The 21,143-nt window shown below is 39.6% G+C and overlaps 2 protein-coding genes across 5 annotated transcripts; one reads left to right on the top strand and one right to left on the bottom strand.

The window, feature by feature from the left end:
• The first annotated feature begins 1,610 nt into the window (after nucleotides 1–1,610).
• Nucleotides 1,611–7,586, top strand: LOC135255521 (zinc finger protein ZFP2-like). Of its 4 annotated transcripts, XM_064336809.1 has the most exons (8): nucleotides 1,611–1,725; nucleotides 1,833–1,905; nucleotides 2,628–2,696; nucleotides 3,135–3,241; nucleotides 3,575–3,834; nucleotides 4,504–4,571; nucleotides 5,504–5,691; nucleotides 5,821–7,586. In XM_064336809.1, the coding sequence occupies exons 3-8, from the start codon at nucleotides 2,632–2,634 to the stop codon at nucleotides 6,789–6,791; spliced, it is 1,659 nt and encodes a 552-aa protein (XP_064192879.1). In that variant the 5' UTR covers nucleotides 1,611–1,725; nucleotides 1,833–1,905; nucleotides 2,628–2,631; the 3' UTR covers nucleotides 6,792–7,586. The 4 variants fall into 4 exon arrangements, with proteins under 4 accessions (XP_064192879.1, XP_064192880.1, XP_064192878.1 ...); XM_064336810.1 differs by lacking the exon at nucleotides 1,833–1,905 and having other exon boundaries at nucleotides 1,658–1,725; XM_064336808.1 differs by lacking the exon at nucleotides 1,611–1,725 and having other exon boundaries at nucleotides 1,732–1,905.
• pnpla2 (patatin-like phospholipase domain containing 2) lies at nucleotides 7,373–19,964 on the bottom strand. Its single transcript, XM_064336811.1, has 9 exons — nucleotides 19,352–19,964; nucleotides 17,899–18,131; nucleotides 17,265–17,330; nucleotides 13,442–13,651; nucleotides 13,120–13,180; nucleotides 12,732–12,932; nucleotides 11,766–11,898; nucleotides 11,426–11,548; nucleotides 7,373–10,976 (listed from the first exon to the last, which is right to left on the bottom strand). The coding sequence occupies exons 1-9, from the start codon at nucleotides 19,536–19,538 to the stop codon at nucleotides 10,637–10,639; spliced, it is 1,554 nt and encodes a 517-aa protein (XP_064192881.1). The 5' UTR covers nucleotides 19,539–19,964; the 3' UTR covers nucleotides 7,373–10,636.
• Between the last annotated feature and the right edge of the window lie 1,179 nt (nucleotides 19,965–21,143).

The raw sequence follows: 21,143 nt of genomic DNA on the forward strand, positions 1-21,143 counted from the left end.
GTGTGTGTTTAGTATATCCTTTCCATAATGCTACAAAAAAGTTAAAAGATACTCCTGTAATATGGCCCAATAAATGGTGAAAATATTTTAAAATTGCAATGTGCTCCCCTTTACCAGGCATACAAGAGGAAATAGATGAGGCTTTGATTGATATGATTGCATTATGCTCATGAAATACACAACACAGCTGCATTTCACTTTAATGATTATCGTCATCTCATCGTCATTATGTCAAGTTCAATTAGTAAAACCCTTTTTTTTAATAAATAGGCTCAGTTGGAGAGTGTTTTGAGAATACTTGGCAATAGCATTAATATTAAAAAACAGAATTTTACAGTCAAAAGTCAAGTGGTAGTGTTTCACTGATTTCAATGTATCACTACTGTGAGGAGTAATGACAGTAATATTTATTGACCAGGAGATGTCACTAGAGAGACAGGAGTCAAATGCTTCGATGTTTCAACCAACACAATTGCTGCAGTTTTTTCCGGAAGTTTTGTGGTTGGGAAAAAAAAAAACCCAGCACACAATAGTGGTCCCTAGGACCACTGTAAAGGGTATGGACAATGTTTCTGCTCTGAAATCAGACTGTTGATATCATACAAATAATCTCTGGAATCAATTTAGGATTATTTACTGGGCCATGGAGTGACCTCTTACATTGGTAGAATGTGAAGCGGAACAGTTGAAGAACTATTTGTCCCTGGGAGGAAAAGACTGATTACTGTTGCAATCAAATTATGAACATTATGATATAGACTACGAATTTGCAAGTTTGCATTATGCACAGCTACAATCGGGTATAATGTGTTTGTGTTGGTGTAGAGGCACCAAGACACAGAGACCATGGATCAGGGATACTGAATTCAGCCCTCGAGGCCACTATTAATGCTGCTCCTTATTTTTCCTCCCTCTATTCAGGGTCTGATTTAGTAATGGGAAACTAGATTTGAATACCCCTGCTATCAAGGGCCAGCTTTGAGTACCCCTGCTATTTATGCTTATTTTAACTCAAATTTTATTTCAGGAATCCTCAGTCTTATCCAGCAAGGGCTTATGTGGGTGCTGGCTTTTTTTTACGACCAAGCATTGAGGACCCCTGTTTTATTTGGTGGGATAATACAGGATTTTTAGGTTTTGAGGTACTCCTATGAATGTAGGTTTCAGTTGAAACCACAATTGCAATGGCTCAACTGCTTTTAGTGGTTAATTGTTCTTAATTAGACACAGTGGCACCACCAGGGATTCTGGGACCCAAGAAAAGATCTCACATTTGGGCCCACCTCCCCAGAAAATCCTATGTTCTAATATTTTTGGAGGGCCCCTGTCCGTCAGGGCCCTTGGAATTGTTCTCATTTGACAATACAGTACTCATACTGGGTAGTGTATATACCATTGTTCCTAATGTGAGAATAGCTTCAGTGATTAAAGTAGTCTGAAAACACATAAAGCATAAATTCTTTTGCTTTTCTGTACTATAGTGTGTGATACATTTTATAAAATGTCATTTCTTAATTGTTGATTGAACTGCAGAGAATGCAGAGAAATTCGCTTCAGCCAATTTTTATAGAATGGAAATGTTACATTTTTTTCATAGAGAAAACTTACGCTTGATTTCATGACTGAGAACTAATAATCGCTTTTATTTTGACATTTTCAGCCCTAGTGGCCACCAGAACTAGATGGGTAGATTCGCGGCTAGCTTCATTTACGATTCAGATCAAGGTAAAGGAAAACTTATATGTTTATATATGTATAGTAATGTAATTTCATACCTCAAAAAACTTGCATTCCATTCGTGGACTTAAATCCTGTGTCTGTCATTAATTTAGTAAGCAGGAGGGGGCGTGAGAATGCTTAAACAGAGTGACTATAATAAACCATAGAAACAGCGGATTGTCGAGGGTGAGTGTTTTTATTGGCTTGCTTGCTAGTGTAACTAAGGATAGGGCTATGCTGCTAAAGTTTATAAATGCCAGACGCCAGACCAGGAATTATCATGATCCTACGCACGAGACTTCGAGCTGGCAAACTACTAGTTATGTCGTTAGTGTTTAGAGAGATGTTAGAGAATGCATATGTTCTGAAAGTTTGCCGATTGTGCTTGGTGAACGAGGTGACCAAGCGTGAACCGACCTATCGATTTTCGTAAGCACAACACGGAGTGGCAACATTGCATCTGTTCCATGAGAGCATGTTCCTTTTACGTTCTTATTTATGTCGCACGAGAATGATTTTCTGTATATCGAATGGAATGATGAATAAAATGCTCACGTATTGCTTACCACTATTTCACTGTTTAACTGGAACCTGAATAGTGGAAACATCCGGATCTAGATCACCTATATCCAGGTGCTTTCCTTCATTTTTTGCTACCCGCTAACAGCTCGGGTGCTGAACTACCTAACTGGAAAGCTTGGGGCTGGGAGATAATTCCAATGAATTTTGGATGGGGGGAAAAGATTCCAGATTCGCCATAAATTATCATTTCTAATGGGGCTCAAGATTTCCCCAGACCTAGGAATCAGGAGTAGTGAGAGAAAATGGACAGTACTTATAATCGCACTTTTGTTTTTGCTGAGCCCTGACGTGAGACTGAGCAGTAACTCTCTGATTCTGGCACTCAGCTTGATGGACGAGTCCACTGCTACCCATAAAGACACATCCTTGAACTTGGAGCTTGACTGCAATGGAAGGTAGTTTCCCTCGGCCATTGGCTTTACATTACTCTCAGCTCCAAAAGTATGAGATTATGGCTTCAGTGGCACAAGTGACATGCCACTAAAATACGTGCAATTGGTGCAGTGATTTCGTTTGGACTAGCGTCAAATCAAACACCAGTACCATCTGCAGCTGAGGGTTATGCATGGCCATGCATAAATGACCAATACCATCATGAGAGAGGGGGGATTTTAATTCAGTATTCCCTGCCTCATTGCAGTATAGTGATACGTGTCCTGCCTGCACCAGATGGGGTGTGTAGCCTTATCTAACTTAATAAATTAGTCATACTGTATAATTCATATGAGAGGTGTTGAGGTTTCTCAGTAGTTTGCAGCTGGGATATATTTTTTATGTGTTGTACGAGGGACTCAATATGGAAAGATGTTGATGCCAGAATCTTTTTTTTTTAGTTGTCAGCTGAAAAACGAAGAGCTCTTTGAGTCTCAGGAACCAAACAAACTGAAAGGTGATCCAGAGCTTAGTGTTACAGAGAGCCACACAAAAGTGGACTTCTGGTGTAAGTTCTCTTACAATTTGCTTGCTGTCTTAATTGAATTCCCATGTCATTGCATAAAAAAATGTTTTCTTCACTAATGGAATATCTTCATGAATGGCAATAATGACTCCCATTGTAGTTAGCCTGTGTGGTAAAGTTTAAGATGATGAACAAAACATTTGCCTAGTCAGTGTCTGATTAAAAATTGGTGTGTGTGATTTTACAAATTGCATGGTTACTGAATACCAGTGACTGATAAATAAAACCATCTTTTTGAAATAAATAAAAAATTTCAGACAGATAACATAACAGATTATATATATATATATAATATATTTGCTTCCCTGTGTGTAGTCTGTGAAGAATGTAAGGAATACTTCATAGAGGAATGTCCAACCCATGGACCCCCGGTCTTCATGCCAGACACACCTGTGGCCTTAGGGGTGCCCAACCGTGCTGTTCTCACTGTCCCATCTGGAATCGAGATTATCCAGGAGGGAGGTGGAATGGACGTGTGCTGCATGGACAAACACATCCCAAAGGGGGCCCTGTTTGGCCCTTACCAAGGAGAGGTTGTCTCTCAGGACAAGTCCTCAGGCTTCTTCTCCTGGATGGTGAGTTCAGCAGACACATCATCTGGATTTCATTATGGGTTACCCCCCACAGCAATGGGCATACTACTATACAGTGCGCTGAAAAAGTATTTGCTCCCTTCCTGATTTCCTGTATTATCACATATTTGTCACACAGAATGCTTTCAGATATTTAGACAAAATGTAATATTAGACAAGTGGAACCTGAGTAAACACAAAACATTTTTTTGAATTATTATTTCATTTAAACAAAAAAGTGTGCTTGATTCCCTTTGTCTAATATTACATTTTGTGAAAAGCTCTGAAAACATTCAGTGTGACCAGTATGCAATAATGGAGGAAATCAGGAAGGGGGCAAATACTTGTTCATGGCACTGTAGATGGCTTTCCAGATTCGTGTGGTTAATAGACATTCACAGACATCACCACATGTTGCGTGGTTGTTGTCAATCAAAGGTATTTAGCCAGGCATCATTTTACAAAGAAGGACAGCGGTCCGAATTGCAGTATTGTTTATGCTTGTATTATTTAATAATTATATTGTTTGACATATTTATGGGATCTCATATTATATTCTTAATTTAATTTACATTAAGGCACTGTTATATGTAAGATGTTACACTGAATGGTAATTGTATTATTGTCATGTGTTTTGGGTGTTTTATTTTAATTTCCTTATTTTTTCTTAAGATTGTTGATGAAAACAACACATACAAATCCATTGATGGCAGCGATGAAACCAAAGCCAATTGGATGAGGTATTTCATTCAATGCTACCATAAACACATGCTATTTTTATTTGGTGTGAAGGACCATTGTAGCATGATGTTCTATTATTCTAATACCCCTAAATGTAACTAAATCACATCAGTTATGTAGAGGCATCAGTCAAAGCATACAGTGGATTAGCTTGTAGACAGTCTTAGTGGTACCATGTTGAAATGTCTTCAAAACCATAGAATATGACTTTGAGACATTTTTTACAAAATTAGTGTCGCTACCATCTTGGCAAATTTATCCATCCATTTAATTGCAGATATGCACAGCTGAAGCCTATTCCAGCTGCTTCCTAACTGTGGATCTAGACCCATTGCTGGGGTCATAGGAGGGGTTGAGGTGGGTTGTGAGAGGACACATGGCAAAAAGTAAATTCACACACTTCACAGGAAATGCATTTGCAAGTGGAACATGAACTCAGAAAGTTTGGGAACTACTGGACTAGCAAAATTTTGTTGGGAACTACTGGACTAGCCAAAATATACTTATCACCTGTTACCATGGGTGAATTAATAACAAGGGCGCTGCTGCAGAGCTTTTGTTTTTGGTACATGGTTAGTGGCTGAACTTTTTACTCCGTTATTTAATATGCATGCATGATGTATATTGAGCTTTTTAAGGTAATATTACTAGCATTTGAGTAAAAATAAAATGATTTATTACAGATGAATAAGAGAACTGGATCATTGTTCAATATTCACTTTACATTAGACTGTAGTGGTTCTTCACTAATTATCTAAGTTTCATTGAGTATGCATTACTTGTATCTTGCAAGACTGTTCAGAATGTTCAGCTGTGCAAATAAGTTAAATATGATCATAAATCATCGTCATAATTCATCACCTTTCAATACACTAAAGCAGCCATGGGGAAAATGGCGACGTTCAGGAGTTTGGCCTTTGTTTGGCCCTAGGTATGTGCGGAATTCAGCGGAGGAGAGTGAGCGGAACCTGACTGCCTTTCAGCACGGTGAGCACATCTACTTCCGGGTATGCCGGGACCTGGCAGTAGGCGAGAAACTGCGCGTGTGGTACAGCGAGGACTACATGGGGAAGTTACACAGCATGTCCCAAGACACCATTGACAGCAACCTTGCCACCGGTGAGAGACCTCCTCTGCTCTTCGAGAAAGGATTACACTAGGCTACACTATCTATAGACACTTTTTCCCCCACATTTTTGCAGTTTTTGTTAATTCTTTATTACATCTATACATGTCTGTTCCCTGCAGGGGTGCTCATATGTTCCCAGTGTGGGAATAACTACAGATGGACATCACATCTGACGAACTGCTCCCAGTGTGGGAGCAGCTTTAGCCATTCAAGCAATCTGAAATTACACAACCAAACTCATACACGGGTGTGCCCGTACCAGTGCTCCCAGTGTCAGAAGAGCTTCAGTCAGTTAGCTCATCTTACCCTACATCAGAAAATACATACAGGGGAGCACCAATACCATAGCGCTCAGTATGGGAAAAACTTAAGACGCTCAAGCTCTTTACAGAAACACCAGCAAAGTCGTACTGGAGCACTGCCATACCACTGCGCACAGTGCGGGAAAAACTTCATTCACTCAAGCTCCCTACGGAAACACCAGCGCAGTCATACAGGAGCACGCCCATACCACTGCGCACAGTGTGGGAAGCATTTCAGGCACTCGAGTTCCTTGAAAAACCACCAGCAAGCTCACACAGGGGAGCGCCCCTTCCTTTGCTCCCACTGTGAGAAGAGCTTCACTCAGCTAACTCATCTAACACTGCACCAGCGAACTCACACGGGAGAACGCCCGTACCACTGCTCACAGTGTGAGAAGAGCTTCAGTCACTTAAGTACTCTGAGGAACCACCGACAAACTCACACGGGCGAGCGGCCTTTCCACTGCTCCGACTGCGGCAAGAGCTTCAGCCACTTAAGCACTCTGCGGAACCACCAGCAAACTCACACAGGAGAGCGCCCGTTCCACTGCTCGGACTGTGGGAAAAGCTTCAGTCGCTCAAGTACCTTGAGGAGACACCAGCAGACTCATACAGGGGAGTGCCTGTACCACTGCTCTCAGTGTGGGAAAAGCTTCAGTCACTCAAGCACGTTGAAGAGACACCAGAGAACTCATACAGGGGAACGTCCATTCCACTGCTCCCAGTGTGGGAAGAGCTTCAGTCGCTCAACTACTTTAAAGAAGCACCAACAAACTCACACAGAGTAGGAGAATGGAGGCACTTTGTGTTCTCTGCATTTTGGGTAATGATGGTATGCAATTTTTATGTGTTTTTGTTTTTCTATTTATGCTCTTAATTGATAATATTACTGCAACAGTGCTCCAAATTGACATTTGAAAATGTATGTTTCCGTATATTTTTTGCCACTTTATATTTAGTAAAAAAAATATCCAATTTAAATCCAATTTTAAATATTACCAGGACTATTACAGTTCCAAAAAACAAGTTTACTACATTGTCATTAATACTTTTATTTTGAAAAGATGTACGAAACATTACTTTTTATTTAATATACTGCATCTGACAAAGCAGTTATTACATTCTATTGCAATATTAAGTGTGTGTAAAAATATGAACATTGCCTAAAATTGAATATATGCTAGAGTGTGGATGGTGAGACAGTTGAACTCAACTCAATAACTTGAACATTCATATTAAATCACGGTGCTTTTATGTACTTGATAGGAAAAAAACCGTCAGGGATGAGTTTTCCCAACTGTCCCTTGTTCTCCGATGGTCACCAAAGAAATTCAAGTACCAAGTAATTAAGTGCAATGATTTTCTTTAGTATCTCAAAGTGGCCCGTATTTATCTCAACTTCATTGTGAACCTGGAATGACAGCAGTTGGCTTTAAAATCCAACATATCATTTGGAAGTGTCACAGGACTGGGGAGGTGTGTTTGGTCACTGATCAATATTTAGTGTTGAGGAAATGTGTGGTCATGAGTGTTCAATGAGTTTGCCTTGATTGGCAGTACTTGAATAAATTCATTTTACACAACTGGGTCTGCCTACTACAAATTATACTCAGAAAGGTGGAATGATTTAAAAATAAAGTCCCTTGAGTTTCAATTAGTGATGAAGGTTTCAGCATAATTCTGTTTAAAAGAATGCAGCTCCTATAACAAGACTACCCAAGACATGGAGCAAGACTTAATTTCTTGCACCCTCATATTATGTTTGGGGTCAATTTGAAACCATTTAGTGTTTGACATCTCTTCAAAACCAGTTAACTGTACCAAAAGCCCTATACCAATTTTGTATACAAAGGCGTGTGGGGTAATTTTGTAGCCATATAAAAACGCAAGACAATATACAACCCTTTTTATTTTCTCTGATTTTCTGTGGGTGATTCTGGTGACACTTTCCCATACAGGTTTAAAACTAACTTTCAGTTACTTCAAGCTCTAAAATGAGAAGTTTATTACTTATATTTAATATTTAGGGATAAAAGGCTAGTCAGTTGGGAGACATTAAGAAGGTGACAAAGTGTCAAACTTTTTAGATTTTAATTATGTTGGTGTAAACTGTTGGGGCCAGTCTAACTCCAAACATAAAAGGCATCGTAACATTTCAACATAATATAATGAAAGTTCTTAGACATGGATGCCGTAATCTCTGATTATATTCATAGACAATTTGTTGGCAATACAAAAAGAATGGCATGGCTAAAGGAGGCAATAATTTGAACCTTACCACCTTTGAGTTTCCTCCTTCAAATAATGCCAGTATAGCACAAGAACGTCAGTGTATTTGCCAACTTGCAGGTAAGGCAAGATAGGCAACAGCATAATTAAAACTTATCATTGTCAACATAATCAGTATAAATTTATATTTACATTTTTAAATATTTACTAGTAGTTGGGCAAAGGTGATTTGCTGGCTTACACAGCTACTGTGTCTAAGAAATGCAAGCTTGTTCGTTGAGCTGAAAAAAAGAGGCAGGTAATCTTCCCTTGTTTTGTGTAAGCAATCAGTCACCCACCACATCGGCTGGTAAAGTATTTTAGTTATCAAGCACAGCGTCATTTACTACAAAGTTAAAGTTCTCATCTGATTTCAATTAACTGTGCATATCCCTACATAGAGACTTGACAGTCACAGCAAATTTAATTAGTACACTTATCACTGTGCAAAATATAAATAAAATCTATGCAGCAGGCAAAATTAGCTTAGAATAAATGAGATGCACACAAATGGTAGTTTCAGACAACACCCCTCAACATACAAACTATAAAAAGGTACACCCATCCTTTTCTGCACTACACCATAGAATGTTATTTGGATGAAGGGTAGCACACTAACAGGAGAACTAATCAGACACAAGGGACAGAACCTGGGAAGACCACAGACATGTTTGAGATGATGTACATTAACAGTTTGTATGCACAACAATTAAAACACCAAGATTGGCACAATAAGGGTGTATATAGTATGTGCAAATAAATTTAGCATTCAGCCTTTTCACACCTGGATCACATCAAATTACTGTATATTCTCAATAAAAGAACAATTAAAATGCGCAGAATTCAGCAGAGGTTCTATTAAATAATTCTACAAAAAAGGCACAAACCTTTCTCCCAGATTATTCAATATAAAGAATAGTACTGAATTCACAAGTGGGTGTAACAAAGTGAATATTCATTTTTAACTGAAGAAGGAAACATTCCCTTCGCAGTGGTAGATCCCCAGCTATTGGCTCTCAAAAAAGCAGAGGTAACTGGTAAAATAACCCTAGTTAAATTTGATGATCCACGATGCAATTACTTACAAAATAAATAGAAATAAGCAATATGTGAAATTCACATACTTTCCAGTCTCAAAACCTTTAAAATATTCTACATTTTAACATATTAATAAAAGACAAATGATTAGAATGTTGCTGCCAAGAGGTGGCACAATTCAGTCAAACAGGTGTATGTTTGCATTGAAAGTACAAGTAAGATCAAAAGTTAATGTGCAAATTTCCATTTCCTTTCTTCCAGGAAACTCTGATGTTCTCTTTATTTTAATAATCAATTTTGATTTCACTGACTACTCGTAGATTATAGGTGATGTATAGAATGTCAAACATTCAAAGGGTTAACGTGAACACAGACATGCATTGCTTGGTGATTTACTTGCAAGCTGTAGCTGTATTTGCTACTTGGTTACTATTGGTTGAGAACGCTCGTGGCTGAAACATCCAAACTTTTTGAAAGACACGAGCAAAAAATCTTTCATGAGCATTATATATAAAACTGCCTAGTCAATTTTCTTGAAGAATGCAGCCTCTTGCCCTTACTTTATACCACTTAAGGATATAAATCATTTCAGTACTCATGTATAAATCCACTTCCTCATGCCAAAAATTCACTTGACCCTAAATTCACTTGCATCATTCAGGTGTGTCCAATATTGAACAGTCTAACAAAAACAAATATAATCACATTCAGGATATTACATTCAGGAATTAAACAGACTCATGGAAAACAAAATGGCTCTAGTACAGTACACGTGACACTGCATTGAAAGTTCAATTTACCTTTTCCAAGTATCTGAGACAAACTCACTGGTATTCTGTAATGGACAAAAATGCTCCAAGACACTGTACAGTACGAGTTAGTGCTGACCAATATTGATGGAGACATACATCTTACTATCCATCCCAAAATGTTCTTATTTCTACTTTTCCCATTCCTTCATTGCTCATTCGCATTATTTTTTATGGTCTGGCAGCATTAACTTTCCTCAGCCTGGAAAAGTTATGAAATGTGAGAAAATAGAAGCTTTACAGATTAACTAAACGTTGTAGTTAACTGGTGTCTCCACTGAGTTAAAAGACAAGAGACAAAACCTGAAGGCATCACTGATCTTGATATAATAATGTAGATTTCAAATATATACTTTGTTAGTCAAAGGCACTTGGCACAGCAATTTGGAGGTTTGGAAATAGTCTACTTTAGATTCTTTGGGCCTGACATTATAATAGTCAGTTTGTCGTTTTTGCTCCATGAACCTCCGTAAGTCTTGTTCAGGGCCTTCCTGTGGCAGGGAAAGACCTGAGGGATCCTAGGGGATTCCGGGGTCCCTCGCGGAAGATGGCGGTGACGCCGTGGAAGCTTCAGGGCCCACCGGGCGCATTACCAGCCCCTCCTCTGGCTCCTCGGCGAGGGGGCCCAGGCCTCCTTCCGCTGAGGTCTGGGTGAAGATGGACGCGCGCAGGTCCAAGTTGACGCACAGCAAGCCCGGCAGAAGCTGCCGCTGGTACTGGTCCAGGCGGAGGATGAGGTCCAGCATGGAGGAGCTGCCCCCGCTCATCCAGCCGGGCAGGATGCTGACGGGCCTGGGCCCGGGCCCGGGCCGGGCAGGCAGGGACTGGGTGCGCCGCAGCTCCACCTGGTAGGACAACCTGGCACACACACAGGAGACGGGTGAGGAAAGCATACCCCCGGCTAGAATGATTCACACTGAACATGATCTCTGCATTTTATAATACATGTAAAAATAATTTGCAATTCATATTAACCAAATCATATTAAGCAAATCATATTAAGCAAGAACAGTATGTTTTAATAATTTTTAGACCTGGACAACAACCATTGCATTGCGCATAGTACCATGGATTTTATAATTATTTTACTTGGTATCCTCACTGGCATTTACGATCTACCTTATTGCAATTCTGGTACTATAGCAATGATTTGTTTTACCTTATTTTGGGCATCTATGGTCAAGAGGTTCAATATTATGATAAAACTACCATGACAACATCTACACATGCATCACAGACTTATGGGAAAGTATGGGAACTGAAATTCATTTATTGCAAAACTGATGCCTGTTGGTGTGGATCTTCACCTTGCAGACACCTGCTGGGACAGCGTTCTCCTGGCCTGATTCAGAAAGCATTGCGCCAGCTTCACCATTTGCTCTCGAATCCATCCAACATCCTCCTGTACGTCTGGCAGCCACTCCAAAAGCCTGCCATAGAGGGAGGGTGAGAAAGGCATTCATAATACACTTGCGCATGCACTCCAACAGTTTCCATAAAGACACTTACAGTGAACTCTCCAACACTCTCATACACGGACATTATACAGAAAGACTGAGTGAGAAACTACATCAAAAAAGTGACAGAGATGCACAAACTAGCTCAGAGAAATAATGATACACGGACAGTCAGAAACATAGATCGTACCTAATAGTCATAGACATAGCAGACTCCAAGGGCAGAGTGTATGGAAGCATCATGGCTGAAGCCATCCTGATTGGCAGCAGGTTGCCGAGAGACTGGAACAGGCTCCTCCTCTCCTTGCAGGCCTCTACCAGTGCTTAAATGGGAAAGAGACTGCTCGTTCATTTTTCTCCTTAAGCACTGATGATAGCATACTTAAAAATAATTATTACAAATGGCTACCCTGTTCAAGTGATACTTAAAATTACTGTGAATGAGTGAATATATCATGTTTATAACACAGACTTAACATGTGCCTTCTAAGAACCACCCAAAAAGGAACAACAGAGCAAAATTACTATGGTTCAAAGTCAACACTAACTAAAGATGGTATTTCCGATTTTCCAAACATATGTGTAGCAAGCAGTAGAGGACACAATTGAGGTATTTGCTATTTTGTACCAAATTTGGCACGGACAACTTGTTTTAAACCCGATGGCCCTGAATGACTTTCAGTAATTTTGAAAATTTCAATAGGGAAATTAAAGAAACAGATATGGTAATAGGGATATTCAATCTAATTGACATAATAAAATATCTGTCAAACATTGTGACATTTTATTTAGCCATTTAGGTAAAAATAAGCACTGAAAGTCAGCAATTTATCTGGCAAAAAAATAGTTTGCAACTAATACAACAAGCAATGTTGGATGAAAACGAAAACAATCAGATGCTGATCAATTAAAAAATAAATAAATGCAGGATATTCAAAATATTTTACCATTGATTATAATTGCTCTCCAGCTACACAAGTTAAAGCAGCAATATTTACAAGGTGCTCCAGACAGCAAGCAGGGAAACTAAAGGCAACAGGTGTCAAGCAGACCCTAGCAGTAATTTTGTGACACTTTTGATGCTGTAGCCAAGCCATGTGCTAGTCTGGATTCCCGATGCTCAAACTCTGAAATATTGTCAGCCCAATGTGGCTACCTCTGTGCAGTCTTGGAGGCAGGTGCTCAAAAATGTGATCCTCTGCTGTGGAGTTTTCACTGAAGACAGCCACCTCCCTCCCGTCATGGTGGTTCACTCCAGTGGCCACTTCCTCTTCCTCGTCTCCCTCCTCTTCTACCTCTTCCTCCTCCCCATCTGCTCTTCCAAGTGCACGTTGGGGTCCTCGATATTGCAGCAGTCCTGAATATCCCAAAAGAAGGTTGTTCATTCTTTCTTTACAACCAATGTTAATAGTAATAGTGTAGTACAGTAATAGTAACCCGATGAACAACCAGCATAATGCACCTGGAGTAAGGTGCCCAACACCCCCCCCCCAAAAAAAGAAAAGAATACTCATGGCCAAGAAACATAATTGTCTCTTTCTTACCATTCCTCCTGATGAAATGCAGGGCATCTTTGTAGCCCTGTTTGCACATGGTCTTCATTGTCTACATAGAGATACAAGAAGACATTCAATTATCTGCTGAGGTGAACATCAGGTGAGCTCATGCCAACATCATTTTTCAGACTCAGCCTTTACAGAGGGCGCTTCAGCTCAGCACATATCACATGCTCAAGTATCTGTCAGTATGTTAACAGGTGGAGTTTCACTAAATACTTGTGGCTGTAAGGACAGGGACCCTGGCAACAGGGCGACCCGGCGAATGCTGTGTGTGTGTATATGCAGAAGACAGTAGTATGAGGAGTACCTGTGGGTCAGGGGGGAAGAGGGCCTTCGAGACCCTGTAGAGATTTGTGAGGGTAAACTGAATGCTGGTGTTGGTGAAGCGCAACTCATGCAGGTTGGTGGAGGTGTCTCTAGGGCAGATGTCACTCTCTCCAGAGAAGGGCGACACTGTGATTGTGTTCTTCAGCTCGTACTGGGGCAGGTTGTCTGAAATCCCTCCATCTACATATCGCTGAGAGAGAGAGAGAGAGGGAGAGAGAGAGAGATATCGTATTATGTTCCTACACATTATTCCACCTTTAATTAAGATTTTTAACTCCGCATTATTATTTGTTTCATGGGAAACACACAACACAAGACTGTGAGCAATGCCATGGAAATATTTTACAGCAATGCAGGGCTTGACGTTAACACATGCCACCTGCCAAATGTGGGAAGAGTTTGGCAGTGTCGTGTAACTCCCGTCATTCTTACCAGCCACTTTGGCGGGTGACCATTTGGTAGCACTTTCTATGAAAAAAACCCCATTGTAGTCTACAAAAGACATTATGAAATAATAAAGTCAATCTGAGGTGATACTACATGGCATTACAACTCCTGTCCATGATTTCAGAGTCACTTAATGAGTATATTTAGTGCTGCAAAAAAAATAAAAACAGAAAGTAGGCTTAATGTAAATCAGAGCTGTTTGCCCATGACAATTCACTGCATTGTTTAATTCATTCAAAATCTTGCCAATTTAACAGGCAGAGAAATAACTCATATATGCACATAAAAAGGAAATAAAACACAGCAAACTGAAATTATCAGGAATTCTCATTTGCTATCAGAAAAATCTCTAGCAGGCACCGAAAATGTAGAATTCCAAAAAAAAAAACTATATAGAAGGACAGAGGACAGTAGAGAGCACTGCTCTTAATAGCAGGGTTGGCCAGACATTCAGTTCTCATTACAACTGGGCAAAGGGCACTACATGTTATAGAACATCTAAAAATACATCTAGCATGGCCTTTACAATAGTACTCCAAACACAAGCTCAAACTCATAGTGCCACTCAACTGGTCCTTAACTACCCTCACCTCATTATCACATGAACACAATCTAGCTTTAGGTAAGCAAAGTTTCACAACACTCAATTACAGTCAACCTGATTAACCTCTGATTAATCTGAAACCTTGAAACATGGAACCTAAATCCCAAAACCAGTCTGATTGGCTATTGAACTCTATAGGGCTATTAACACTAACTGTGAAGATATAGTCTACCAGTGTACATTTATTCTTTTTCAGAGACAAAAATACAAGACAGATCCAGACCAAGAGTAACTTTCATGACATTCTAGCAATTAAAATAAAAAACAGAAAAACGTAATTATTGCCAAAATGATTTCACTGTAGGACAGAAGAGGTAGAGGCAGACACACTGTACAAAAATATATATGTTTTAAAGATTACATTTAAATAGCCTACATTATAGCAAATTATAATCTTTCCTGAAACCCCAAGTGCTGTTAAGGACATACTGACTGTTCCATTAGCAGCACAGCATTTTCTGGCCATAGCTTGAGGAACAGTTAGTATTGTTCTTGCACAACAATAAAAAAAGATAAGAATAAGCATAATCAATTCTATACATTGTTGCCTGTAACTATCACTTTACTAAGCAATAGTTATTTTCATGTGTCAAGCTCTTTTGATTAAATTTACATTTTTTGTATGTATGCTATGCTTTCTTGAATTTTTATGTACACTACACTAAAATAAGACATACGATGTTGACTATACTAAAATATAAAAATTTGTATTTAATTCCAACAAAGCACAGTGAATAACTGAAAGTGAGAGACAGTGAGAGCAGAGTACACAAGCTCTACACAGAACTTTCCCCTACTTCTCCATTCCCAGCATGCAAGAGGGCTACACATGATAAACAACTGCTGCCAGAAATGTGTTCATAGGAAAGAGAGACCATAACACCAAGGTATTTAAAGAAAAAAATCCTGCTGAGTCATATAAGTCAGCATGTGCATGTGCGTGTGTGTGTGTCTTAGGGAAAGGGTGGTGCAGGGAGTGTTCCAATGCTCATGTCTGAGAGAGCAGCTTTTGTTAGGAAGACAATCTGGGTTTAATTTTAGCCAGTATGAACAGTTAGGAGATTCAATGACCTTAACATTTTTATATGTTTATATCAGGACCTTTAAATAGGCCATGTTTGTCATGCACAGTCATATGAAACCAGAGGAGCACCATCTCTTAAAACACTGAAACACTTATCGTTGCTGTCTATTGAGAGCAAGGTTTGAAATTTTCTTTAACAATACAACTCATCTTGTTTTTAGTACAACTTGTGACATCATGTGTATCGTTTCCTTTCTTTCACCTTTCATCAAATGGGTTCTGATATTTTTTCCCCCACTTTGGCAATATTGAGTTTTGAGGTCATTCAATACATAAAATCTATGAGGAATTTTGTTTGGATTGAAGAGGGCAAATACCACATTGTGGAGAAAGGGAGGTATTCACTCAGAGAGAAAATGAAAGGGGGGGGGAGGCACGAAACTCCCCAGAGCACAGCAACAAAAACACAAAATAAGGAGAGAGGAAGAACAAGACAAAAGGTCAGAAAGCTATGGTTGGAAAACAGGGACATGGAGAAAGAGCAAGAGAGAAGGAGAAAGGAGAAGCAAGCAAGAGAAAAAAGGAAGATAAGGATGCACAGACAGGAGGAAAGAAGTAGGTGGGTGAGAATATCGAAGGGGTCGGGGGCAAGAGAGGCACATAAGATCGAAGACTGACAGAAGGGAAAGCAGGGGTAACAGATAAAGTGCAGAGGATGTTTCACAAGAGGAATGAAACGGATCATACTGAGTACAAAGAGCATGGGATGACTCATAAACAGAGAATGAGAAAGCGAAGGAGCAATGATGCAAATGGATAATAAAATAGAGCGTACATTTACACAATCCTAACATCACATAATTAATAGGAACTGATCTCAATGATTATACACCCATTGGTATTCCAGGACAATCAGGTCAAGGAATAGTGCGATAACTACTTCATAAAAGAAGTGCACTACACAGCACCCTAATGTCCCACTGCATTCTCTGTAATAGAAAGCTAAGAGGTGCCAACAGCCATTATGACAATCATCTTGTATGATAAGAGCACTGAATCCTGGGGCCCAGAAGGTTATAGGCTAGCTACGCACTACTTGATGCAGCATCTGAACACTGCTGAGTGCATTTTAGTCACATAAACCTACGGAGATGCGCTGAATTAAAATATGCAGGGAACAGCTGACCATTTATATTGATATAATGGACAGCAATGTGGGATCAGGTGTTCCACAGTCATGATTTTGACTATTCTACCTAAATACATGGATATTTTATGAGTTACTCTAGTTTCTCTATTTCAATGGCATAAGTGGCAAAGTAGATTCCTCTCAGAGCACTTGAAGTCCCGTGGGATATACACACACCATGTGCCCCAGGAACACATACCGTTCTTTCAATATCGCTGTGAGACTGCCAGTTACAGGCTTGTTTTATAAATGTCATGCGTTTTCTGAATGGTACCCCATTACCATTACGATGCCCTCTAAACTCCATGAACAGCATGCCCTGCCGACATCACTGCATACCCCATCTTTGGGGCCAATTTTCTATGCCGTCCATGTGACAAATTGAATACACAGATTCAGTTACAACCATTTTTGGGTCAAAATATCTAGATACAGAAAATATATGAAAGATAACTATTCCCGATTTTGGGAACACCACCGAAATTTCTCATTGGATGATACACAATAAGACAGACAAGCAAGAGAGGCAAGACACTTACCACACCCTGTAATGTAGGAGGAATAAGGCCACAGTATACAGGAATGTAGGCACTGCATACACATGCCTGGACACAGAAAAGTTTGTTAAGTTACAAGTACTCAGTTTCAATTAAGTAAAGAACCTGTGACAATATGGATGGTGCATAAAAAGTATTATTTCTGATAGACAATAACTTGTGACTTAAAAATCTTTATTTAATTTATAATTTTGTCATCTACAAGTAGGCTAAATATGCTTGAAATTCTATCATATCATGTATACTACATGAGAAAAATCCAAAAATTTCAGTAACTGGGGATCAGTATGTCAACCGCAATTTCAATCAGTCCATTTATCAGACAATCAAACTGACACTCAGTCATTAATAGCATGGAAAAAAATAAAGGACTGATAATGCTAAGGGTGCATCAATCAGTCTGATCAGCAATCAGTCAAAATGAGTCTCATAACATAGCATAAAATGTGCTAGTGCACAGTGTCAGTCAGTCACGCCAGTGTCAGTGTATGAGCTTATGAATGACTGTGTTAAAAGGATTGTGGCGCAGTAACTCAGTCAATGCATAAATCAGTGCCTGTGTGTTCACATCCACTGGTATTGGTATGTCAGTTGAGTGACCTCAGTGAGACCTCACCTGCACCAGCTCCTCTTTACTGTTGAACTGGGAAACCAGAACATTCTCTCCATCAGACACGCGGGTCAGGGAGATACCCAACCGCCCGTTGGCGAGTGTGTGCGCATCTGGAGGAAGGGTGCGGTACAACATGGTTCGCATGATCTTCACCAGGTTGAAGGAGGGGTGCATGGGTCCCAGAAACCGTTTCCGGGCCTCTTTCGCCACATCAATAATGTTCGCCCCTGCCTGACCTAGAAAGATGGACAGAGTTCTTACTGACACAGTAAGAACTCAGTGCTTGTAGTTGATAAATACTACACTATCAGTAAAGGACATTCAGCACGGTCAACAGGTAGAAACATGTTCAAACAGAAAAACCGACAAGAGCATGACAGAAAGCAATGTTCTGGCTAACCAAAACTGTACTTTTTGTGCTTTATCTACTACACACATATCAATACAATGTTCCCTCAAAATAGCATAATACAAAATAACCGATACTGTTTTATGACACCAAGGCCTAAATTTAAGAGTGGAAGGTAGCACTGTTACAGATTGCCGGTGCTGTATTTAAACCAACAAGAATACATCAGCAATTAGAAAGAAGAAGTGATGGCCAGGCAGTAATTTCAATCTACACTGCCACAAACTAAACAATTTACAAGTCACTCATATATTATAATTCTCAAAACTATACCAACAGGGTGATTCTCAAACTAGATCCTGGTGACCCCCTGTGTAAACCCCCTGATTTTCGTTCGACCACAGCCGCAATCCCAGAACGTGCAAGCTGTTCATTTCTCTTAAGTAGGTGCTTTTCATGTTTCGAGGGATTGTCAGACACGTCAGAAATAGCATTGCTATGAAGAATAAAAGTTCCATGTTCACATTGTGCTATATTGCAACAAAAACTTAACTGATACAATTCAGAACTGAGGCGAATCAATAGGAGGTTGGACACGTGATTCTTTCATAATTTTTTGACCCCTTAAATTTATTATCACAACGCAGATTTGGCTCGACATAAATTGCTTTGTCTTTGAATTCTTCATTATCAACGAAATGGACAGTTTTAGTGGCCACTCACTAATTAGGAGCCTGATTCACCTCAGTCTTTAATTTGATCAATTCAACAAGTTTGTTACCTTCCAATGCAATTTGATCAATTCAACAATTTTGCTACTTTCTAATGCAGTTTTTTTTTTGCAATGTAGTACAATAAGCAATGTGAACATGGGCCTCTTATTCTTCATGACATGCATAGCTATTTCTGACATAATGTGGATAAATAAGAGGGTAAATAATCGTTCTAAACATCAATGGCTTGACATATGAACCTCCTGTTAAAATGCTGGATTGAAATTTCGGTTGGAACTAACGAAAACCAGCGTACATAACGGTTTGAGAATCAATGGGTTAACGTCTGCTACTACAAACAAAGATGTCCGGACAGCTAACGATAACTACGTACCCAAACATGCTCCACTGACGAGGGCAGACGCGGTAAGAGCACCCGCCGAAGCTCCGTAAATATGTCGTGCATTGTCTACTAAAAAAGGTGCCTGTTCCTGCAGACAACTAGCAACCCCAACATGATAGATGCCGAGGAAACCACAGCCTGCAAAGGAGATGTTCCAGGGCGATTCCAGGGGAAACATGTTTTAGTCTTCTCCTTGAAGTACTCTGTAGAATGCAGATGTTCAGAAGACACCTGGTACTACTCGGCAACAACCGGGGAAATCTTCAGAGTTTAAAACTTAAATATACTGACATCTGAGACGACCTGCACTCGTATCTAGCTAGTTCCTCCGAAAATCAGCTAATCCAGCTAGCTAACAATAACTAAAGGCGTTCTTGTGCCTTTGTCGTTTTTGGTTAACCTTTTATATCCATGCCACGTCGCCATGAAGCGTCTTTTAAACTTACAATCTGTCACAATTTTCGAAGAAATCCATTACCGGCAACTCTCACTATAATTCTCTCTGCTGCCTCAATGCAATTTCCTTAGCTCCAGTAACTGTCAGTCTGCGCAGGGCCTTATTTCAGTTCTGTTTTGTAACAATAAAGATTTCGATTATTACCCACTGGAAGCAAGGCGGAGCGTAAGGCACACGTGGGGTGTCAAAATACCGTGTCCAATCAAATCTCCGGAAAGGACAACACCCGTCCCAAGAAATGTTATTGACTAGTAGGCCTAGGATTGCCAGAACATTGACCCCAAATGTAGATAAATAAAAAATAAAAAACATGCGAAAGTCGGCGTCCTTAAATGCTGATCCACTTTTCAACTAACGATTATATTCTAACATATATAACATATATATGTTCTGCCTGAGTTATACCTTCACAGTCACACAGTAAGTTTTTATAAATTCAACAAACACTCATGACAATCAATTGATTAGTTGTCATAACAATGCAGCTATGCCAAGGCTTTTTGAATTATGTATTCATAATGACAACAGTCATCTTTTGATATAATACATGTGTCTTAGAAGGCAATTACATATTCCAATGAAAATATTTTCAAAATATTATTTTATTGGATGCCCCTTGTAATGTAGGCTTCAGCATAGTAGAATATATGGCTCTTGAATTTTAAGATCAGAGACTCATGTCCCATACCGGTGACAAAAATGAATTTCCAGGACTTAGGACACAGATGTCAAACTCCAGTCCTGGAAGGCAAGAGTGTCTGCTGGTTTTTGGGGTGTTCTCAGCACCAGTGGTTCATTTAGGTCATTGATTCGCTAAGGAATCCACACACCATGTTCTCAAACCAGCTGATTGTAGAAGAAGCCGCAAAAACCAGCAGACACTGTGTCTCCCTTGGGATTCAATTTGACACCCCTGTCTGAGGAAGTCGAATCAGGCCCAACCATGGGAATTACTCTACTTAGTCCTGTTTTAGTTTGTTGCTGTCTCTCACTCTTGTTCAGTGAATTTATCCTCCCTTAATATGTTTTCTTTTATCATGTTCTAACTATCATCTGTTCTCTCCCATTTTCACCTTCCTCAGATGATTTATATATTGCCTTTAGGCAGTGTTCTGCTGGCTTCTCTTTATCCTTCTCTCTCCCTCGCCCATCACACAGCGTTCCAGTCAAATTCAACATTCCTTCAGGGACTGTGAGCCTAGATCCTCTCATTCTGACACAAGAGTTTGTTTTTTTATTTTCTAGTGACATTGCAGCATGAACTTTCATGGAATCCTTTCAGTTAAGTGTAACCTTTAAAGTATTTTTGTCAATTTTATTTATTTA

Source organism: Anguilla rostrata, chromosome 5, assembly GCF_018555375.3.
Source record: "Anguilla rostrata isolate EN2019 chromosome 5, ASM1855537v3, whole genome shotgun sequence".
NCBI lineage: Eukaryota > Metazoa > Chordata > Actinopteri > Anguilliformes > Anguillidae > Anguilla > Anguilla rostrata.